The 8,769-nt window shown below is 37.7% G+C and overlaps 1 protein-coding gene across 1 annotated transcript in view; it reads right to left on the bottom strand.

The window, feature by feature from the left end:
• The window catches only part of LOC107746133 (PIN2/TERF1-interacting telomerase inhibitor 1-like), a 27,991-nt gene that overhangs the window by 9,749 nt on the left and 9,473 nt on the right, over positions 1-8,769 (bottom strand). Inside the window, exon 6 of the mRNA XM_016560233.1 lies at positions 6,766-6,851. Within this exon, the coding sequence (XP_016415719.1) occupies positions 6,766-6,851 (86 nt within the window). The remainder of the gene's footprint in view (positions 1-6,765; positions 6,852-8,769) is intronic.

The following is an 8,769-nucleotide window of genomic DNA, read 5'->3' as shown; positions in this document are numbered from 1 at the left end:
ATTTTCTCAGAGGCTTGCAGAAAAAGGCTTCCCAAAACAAAGTTACTGGGTTAATCTTTTTCACGTTTCCTTGCTTGGTTGGGCACTGGGGACCTGATTATAGCACTTAAAACCTGGAAAAGTTAGATTTTCATGATATGTCACCTTTAAAGGTGCCATAGAATGGAAAACTGTATTTACCTTGGCATAGTTGAATAATAACAGTTCTGTACATGGAAATTACATACCGTGACTGAGCCTCAAACACCATTGTTTCCTCATCCTTATGTAAATCTCGTGCATGCAAAAGACCACTGAAAAATAGGCAAATCAGAACATAACACACACTGTGACGTTACAGTCGGGATCACTAGTAGTTACGCCCCCAACGAGCGGCTCCCTGATGCCCGCATTTTATATACAGTATAATTACCCAACGATATAACTGCGAGAGAGAGTACTAAAATATATATTTTCCCTGTGTTTCCTTCCTTCTGTGTGAGCTACTGAAATGAGTGGCACTGTGAAACAGCCAATCAGAGCAGAGCTCAACATTGAGCCGTACTGTGAAACAGCCAATCAGAGCAGAGCTCGACATTATTATTCATGACCCTTCCAAATAAGGTAAAAACAGGCCATTTCATTCTAGGGACAAATCCTAGGGTTGTAAATGGACCTGTAAAACAGTTTCTGGATATTTTTTGCCCTTACCTAAGCCACATACCTTCTATGTAGATATCAGAGAACAATTTAAAATATTGTATCAATGCATTCTATAGCACCTTTAATATATTTTACGATGTAATTTATTAATGTGATTGCAAAGCTGAATTTTCAACAATATCAAAACTAAAACTTTGATGTGGATATTATGCTGAATAGATGATATTTATTGAGCAATTTAAAGCACAGACCAAATCAGACGATTGTCTGAAACACACTCCACACACACAGATGGAGTTCTACGCGAAATATATAAGTGTAGGCCTTAGCGATCCACCACTGACTCAAAGAGCAGTGGTAAAAAATGACTAAGTTTCACTGATGTATGAAGCAGGAGGGAGTCCATTTATCAGCGGGCCCTCAGCGGTCGCCTGCTCGGGTCCCTCAAGTCACAGGCCGCGACGCTCCCCTTTTGACTGATTAATTAGCCAATCACAAGACATTTTTCACCAGCAGCAGGAGGGTTTATTTCAGCTAATGCTGGGGCCTCGCAAACCGAGCCACGTTCAAGCAAACTCGGCTCTTTCCTTTGGGCCTGCCGGAGTGGAGGGGGCTATGGAGGGGCCGAGGGAGATAAATCACACCCACTCCTCATGACTCCGTACACACTAGCCTACAGCCTAACTAAGGCCCCCGAGAAGAGAATGAGTCAACAAGAAAGAAAGAGACAGGGAGGGAACAAAATAATAAGAGAGACATCAGGAATAAATACTGAAAGCGAAAATACAAAAAAAATGTGATTGAGTAAAGCCAACAGTTGTGAAAAGGCTCAAATAAACATCGTAATGCCAAAAGCGCTAGTCGTGAACATCACTCTCCCTGCTGTTGAGATCTTCCCACATTGTTCAGAGCAAAAGGCAGTGATGGATAGCAGCACGGCCTCCAGACAGTGGTCAATGCCGTCTCTCCAACATGTTGGTTAGCAGTGGTTTTCAACCAGTAGGCCAGGGCCCACTAGGGGGCCTCAGCAAACTTCCTGACGCAGGATGGGATAAAACTATTTAAAATAAGACAAAACAAGTTTGAAAATAAGCTAAAACAGCTAAAAATTAAGATGTAAGCTGGTACTGTATTTCTTATTTTAATTTGTTTCCTCAACAACTTTCATTTTTAATTTATGAACTAGGATTCATACTGTCTTTGAAAACCTGGATATATGAGGGAATTTTAAAGGTGAAAAGTCATGGAAATTAATAAAATCTTGAAAACTTCTATAATTAATATACATTTTTCTAGATAGCTGAAGCTCTTAAATATTATTTAAGGTAAAAGTTGCTGAGAAATGCGCTATTTGTGAGTATAAGATATTATTATTATAATTATTAATCACAATCAACTAGAATTTAAATTCATTAGTAATAAAAAAAACAAATGTAAAGATCATTTAGTTATTGGAACTTATGGAATTTGTTTTAAATATTTTATTTCATTATTTTAATATTATTCCTAGTTTAAAATGAAATAAAGAAATAAATTAAATTAAATTGAGCAGCTTTGTTATTACAACAGAAGTGCAAGAAATATCTTGGGTGGGCCTTAAAAATGTGTCTTTGAAAATGAGGGGCATTGAGTAAAAAAAGGTTGAGAACCACTGTGTTCCATTATTGTCCATCACAATATTTCACACTCAGCATGTGTTTATGTAAGCAAAAAGGCTGCAACTGGATTTTGACAGAAAGATGGAGAAGCAATTTGGTCACTTTCCATTTTTGTTAGTCCATTGTTGAGATGTGACTTTTCCATCATCATGAGTTATGAAACAAATTAAGAAATTCAAATCAGGACCACAGTGAACAAAACAAATCAAAAAATTTGTAACTAGAAATTTTTTTTTTAAATACTACTAAGCCAGCAAAATATAAACACCGCTCCATAACAGCTTCTTAAATCAGGGTAATGAGATAAGGAGCAACTTGGAACGGCCTCCCATGTGCATGCATGTGTGTCAGAGAACACTGTGACAAGAGATAAGGGACTGGCAGGAAGCTCTGAGAGAAAGGAGGAAAACCCCTGGTGCAAGAGGTGGGAGTGAGGGCGGCCAAGACACAGCAGCAGTGAGATCGGCTCTTTACATGAACGCTAACTGAGCAATGTACTAAAAACCTGAAAGTGACACTGATGACAAGCTTGGTCACAAAAACTCTATGGAACAAGTTTATAATTGTCCTCCTTGCTCAGACTAAAGCGTTTAAAGCGTCAGCTCTTCATGTTGCCCCGTTGTGAACCCAGGATGCATCTACAGTATGCACCAAGGTAAAAATCTTCCAGTGGCCGTATCACCACACAAGCACACAATGCACACATAAACAACGCCCCTCATTGGCTTCCTATGCAGGCCTAACTGCCCCTCGTTTACAGGGTTCGCCACCAGCCCTTTGCCACACGGCCTCCTGGGATACCATTGTGAGCCCGTTCAGATTGGTTTTCAATCCGGTCAATGAAGTCCCTCCAGAGCAAGACAATAACAAACTGCAACAAAACGATTAGCTGAAGAAAAAAAAAATATAGCACACTGCCGGCACTTCCAAATTCAGGCGAAGCATGAGCCGCTGCTATTGTGTCGCTTTCTCAGTAAAGAGGTGGTTCTGCGGGGGCTTCAGACCTGCAGCACATACATTAAATGTACATGGAACTGCTATGTCACAAAAACCACAAACCGCTGCCAAACAAGAGGAAAAGGTTAAGAAAATTAAACTGGGATTTGTGTGACAAACTAGATGATACATGGACACCATATGTGGACACACATACTGCAGCTGTCTAAACATACAGAATGTTAATTAATATGGGTTTTAAAGAGGGTGGACAGTGAGCAATAAGTAAAAATACTACTTAATAGCATAAGCAAAATGTGAAATCAGCTAATTTTAATAACTTAATATAAAAATCTTTAAAGAAAATAATATTTACTTTTGAAAACAGATTTTTTTTTTATTATTTTGAAAGAAGTCTCTTTTTCTCACCAAGGCTGCATGTAAAAACAGTAATATTGTGAAATATTGTCATTAGTTTAAGTATTTGCTATTGACTGTTCAAATGCGGAGTTTTGAAAATGGTACATCAATATCATGTTACAAAATGTTTTCGTTCATGAATTATAAAAATGTAAGTTTGGATCGTGCACTTTCACGTCTATGTTCAAAAATGTGAGTGACAGTTAAGGGGTTAAAATTCTATTTGAATATATTTTAAAATAATTTATTCCTGTGATGGCAAAGCTGATTTTTCAGCAGCATTAGTCCAAGAAACATTTCTTATTAAAATAAATGCTAAAAACATGTGCGTTAATATTTTTTTGAAAACTTTTTTTTTCTTTATTCTTTTTAATAAATAGAAAGTTCAAAAGAAAATAATTTATTTTTTCCTATAACCAATATATTACTGGGGGGAAAATCTATAAAAATGCTGATTAGTCCAGCCAACTCCATTTCATCTATTCAGTTTATAAAAAATCCCATAAGCATGTTGCAAAATTGCTCAGCTCATCATTTGGTAATTCCATACACACTGGCACTTAGCAACGAGATCACTAAAAACTAAACAAACATTAATAATGTGGGCAATTACCCGTTTGATGAGTTATACACTGAAGAATCAATTGATTTAAACTTCCTGCAAGGCAGAACTATTTTTCTTATTGTTATCCACAATTTTCTACAACAAATTGTCTAGACCTGGTAATCGTATGGGAAATATTCAAACTATTTAGCCTTACCATCTATTTTTGCTTTTTGTAAAGACATTTTACATTAAATGCTAGCTGAAAATCCCCCACTGATATTGTTAGAATATTTGCATTGAAAATGGACACATCAACTCGTCTTCTTTCATTTATTCACACACTCAGTTGTGGTAGATATACGAAAATACCAAAATAACCAGTTATTTCTATGCTGTATGAGACTCAACATATAACACAACACCGTCTTTGCACAGCAGCCAAGAAACGAGGCACATGCTGAGTGTCATGACAACAGCAAAGCAGCTCTGATGTGGCATTTCATTTACGAGCCAAAGCTTAAAACCTAAGCTTACCTAAAACTATTCTTCTGCTGCCTTGCAAGCACCGGTATTTCCTTATGGTAATACAAATCTCACTAAGAACTAAACCACAAAACTGCAGTATAGTATTTACATCTCAACAAAAAATAAGTAAAAGATGGGTCTGCATGCAAAATAATAGGTGTGGAAATAAATTACAATGCCAAATTCAAGGTGGACTTACAAAGGAACTATAGTCACAACATTGGCTGGGGGAGCCACCTTCAAACTGAATCCAAACTAGCCGTGTAAGCCAAAACTCCACTAAATAATCCCTTCAAACCAACTTCTCCAAACCAAGTTTTCAGGGTTTGAAGGGATCATCAGTAATTCTGTTTTTTACTTCTATCACTGCCTCCTGTACCTGGGAGATGATGGGGAAATGCAGTTTGATCATGCCCACTAGCACATCATCAGAAATACACTGATTTGACCACAGAGGTGCCTGACAGGACTAGGGGTGAAAGAGTAGAGAGAGGGTGCAAATTTTTTAAGGGGATTTAAGCGGGATCCCTGCCTACAGTGACTCATGTGTGGAGTCAGATTGCACGCTATGACACGGCTCATTATCAGCCTGAAACTTGCTGCGAGCGGGTCACATGAAAGCAGAGGTCAGCGGTCCTTACATGTGGGCTGGACCGTAAGGTGATATGCAATCTGCTGCAATAGCTTTGCTACATCTCAATATTACGCTCAAGATTTATGTAACACTTCAAATGTCAGCTTAACATTGAGGAAAGGCTCATTTTGGATCTTAAAGTAATATTAGGGGTTAAACAGCATTTGTGTCTTGGTTATGTTGGTTACCACAAAAATTTACAGTAACTTGTCCATGGTTTTCAAAAAGATCACATAGAAGTCACCGTTTTTGTTGGTTAACGTGGCAAATCCGTGAAAATTTCTATTAAAATTACTGGATTTTGGCCACAAAAATTCACCAAACAACAATAAACGTGACCGCATCTTAACCAAGTATTTTGCTATAGTCGCATATGCGACTAAATCTTCACTCTGGGCGACTAAATGATGTATAATATTAGCCAATGGCTAATAAATTCTCAGATTTTACTCGCCAGTGTGTGAGTTGGAGGCTGAGTATAAGTTTAGCACAGATATATTTTCACTCGCCGCAACACTCTATGACTGAGCGCTTCAGTTTCACTAGAAAAACACAAGAGCTTCTAAGGGGAGCTGTAACATAGCCACATATTTAAAGCCTACTAAAATATAGGCTATTCGAACCATATTTCCTCTTAGTATTAATATAGGACTACTTGTTTTTTTATTACAGCCCGTGATAATTAATACATTATAAGGTAGCCTCAGATTTCCCTAACAAGCAACCATATTTTTTAAAATAAGCCCAAAAAACCGCAACCTGCGACCTGGGATTTTTTCACGAAACTTTACAAAAAAGAAGACCAAAGTTTGCGTATAATACGCGGACTTGGCATCTATATGCAGAATTGATGTGATACATGTAAACGATATTCTTTGTTGTATTTTCCTGTCAAAATAACAGAGCTCCTTTGGAATTCTTCAGCTTTTAAGAAATGCTGGGTTTTCTGGTAGTGGGCGGAACTAATGCGCAAACGACAATCTCATTGGCTGGTGCTCACCTATTATTGTCCCTGTTTAGATTTCAACAAATCAGTTCGAGCAAATGCACACAACCTGATTAATATTCATGAATCCAGAAGCTCGTTAATCCTTGGTGCGCTTTATATTGTTCTTATTAGTAGAATTCGTATAATAATAATAATATCTTATCAGTATTATTGTTAGTTTTTTTTCTTAAATTTTTTTACAGGAACACTGAATGACCCAAAAAAGCACCAGCACCAGTCCTAAGTTCATGGTTTTATATATATATGTGTGTGTGGTTGAAAAAGAAGGGACAAACTGATTTTTTTTTTTGGTAATCAACATTATTATATTAACTTGAACCCAGAATATTATTGTAGCAAATTTTGGGCAAAAAAAAAAAAAAAAATGGATGTGTCATCAACTTGCACTGCTTACCTCATCTTGGTCTCTTGTCTCTCGTTTCGATCGCTTCCCAAAAATACAAGCTAGGTCTGTTTTGCTGCGACTGGACAGGTCCTTTCCTGTGAGAAAAGGTTAAAAACAAGGAGACTTTTTTTATAGATCTTTGACATTATTCCACACAATAGAACATTTGTGTAAACATTTCGAGCTCTGCTTCAATGTAAGGGCAGCAGGGTTCTATTCAACCTGCAGATGCTTCTGCCAAACCTGTCAAACTAACGTGCGCTACCAAATACACATTTAAAAGATGTTAGTAATAGTTCCTTTTCGATTTAAAAAGAGAACTGTTTATTATGCATTTCACAAACGTCTGGAGAGATGAAAAGGAAATGTTTCCGGTTGCAACCTATTGACAAATGGATATTTTTCTAGTGGCGTTCAACTTTGTAATCTATTGATTTAAATGGATAAGGGTCACTGGACAGTTTTGAACTCCTGCTGAGAGGAAAGGTTTAGAGGTAAAAGAGGGCACGTTGCGTGGTCGCAGGGGATGAAACGGCGGAGAGAAAACAAACGGTTCAGGGGAGGCCCCACCTCACACCTCCCGTTTTCCAGCAGCTCAAAGGCTCCAGGAGTGCCTGGGCGCCCGTCTCAGCCGCGAGTCCTGTTCGTACAGCTGCATCCTCTTCCTCCAAGCAGCTCCTGATAACACTCGCTTATTTATTGCTCTAGGGTCTTTTTCAGCGTGGCTTTCAAAGGGGAGACCTTGCCTTCAAGTAACCAAGGTATCCTGTAAGCAGTCTAAACAAAAGGCCAGGCCCGAACAAGCTTTCCACTGATCACAGTGGACAACAAGTGGAGCCCAAAAATGACCTTTTTACTTTTGGAAAAGAGATCTATCAACTAACAAAGGGTTAGTTTTGGGTGTAACTACAAATGCCACTGGAAACCTTCAGAGGATTAACTCAACTAAAACTGAACATTTTGAATCATTTACTGATCACGTTTGTTTTTTCCATTTAACTGCAAGGAATGGGGACTAGAGATTTCAAGCTTCAAAAATGCAAAAGTACCATAAAAACATCATATGACTCGTGTTATACATTCTAGATATTCAAAAGTCAAATGACAGCTTTGTGTGAGAAACATTTTTAAGTCACTGAAACATTTAAGTCACTGAAACTCAAGAACCGGATCAGTCAGATTTGTGATGAATAACAATCAGTGAGTTGAACTCAAGAACTGGATCAGTCAGATTCGAGTTGAATCAAAGAATCAGTGAGCTGAACTCAAGAACTGGATCAGTCAGATTCGTGTTGAATCAAAGAATCAGTGAGTTGAACTCAAGAACTGGATCAGTCAGATTTGTGATGAATAACAATCAGTGAGTTGAACTCAAGAACCAGATCAGTCTGATTCGTGATAAATCACTCAATCAGTGAGTTGAAGGCAAAAACTAGATCTGTCCAATTCATTAACCATTTAGGTCAGTTTTGTGAACTAAATCAACCAATTCTGCTTTTGAAAAAAACGATAAGAATAAAAATGATAAATTATTCATCGTGAATCAGGCATTTATTATCTGTGAATAATAACTTGATTGAATATGTTCACATGGCTTCTGAATTCTTCAAAAGTTGTATGGACTTTTTTATGTTACTTTTCTATCATTTTGAAGCTTGACAGCACTAGACCTCATTTAACGTCATTATATTGAAAGTATGGCTTGGATATTCTTCAAAGCAAAACAAAATTTTTGAGTGAACTATTCCTTTAAAAACAAAACTCTTTAAAGTGTCTGAAAGCTATGGATGAATGGCAGTTAGGCTTGCTGCGATAGACGGTGCTGACGGTGATACTGGTGTTAAGCCGCAACACCGGTTACGTCACTTGCCCACCCCGGCAACGACCCCCACCGTCGGTTTGATTTTTTATAGTAATAAAAATCATTTAGTTCAGTAAAAGAAGAAAATTTTTATTTTTATTTTAAAACATTTAAAACTGAACGCGGCTGCTCAATGCAGCGTGCCGAACGAC

This window comes from Sinocyclocheilus rhinocerous, unplaced genomic scaffold (genome assembly GCF_001515625.1).
Source record: "Sinocyclocheilus rhinocerous isolate Xijiao unplaced genomic scaffold, SAMN03320098_v1.1 scaffold40, whole genome shotgun sequence".
NCBI lineage: Eukaryota > Metazoa > Chordata > Actinopteri > Cypriniformes > Cyprinidae > Sinocyclocheilus > Sinocyclocheilus rhinocerous.
Note: the sequence above shows the minus strand (reverse complement) of the source record. Positions and strands in the feature narration are given on the sequence as shown.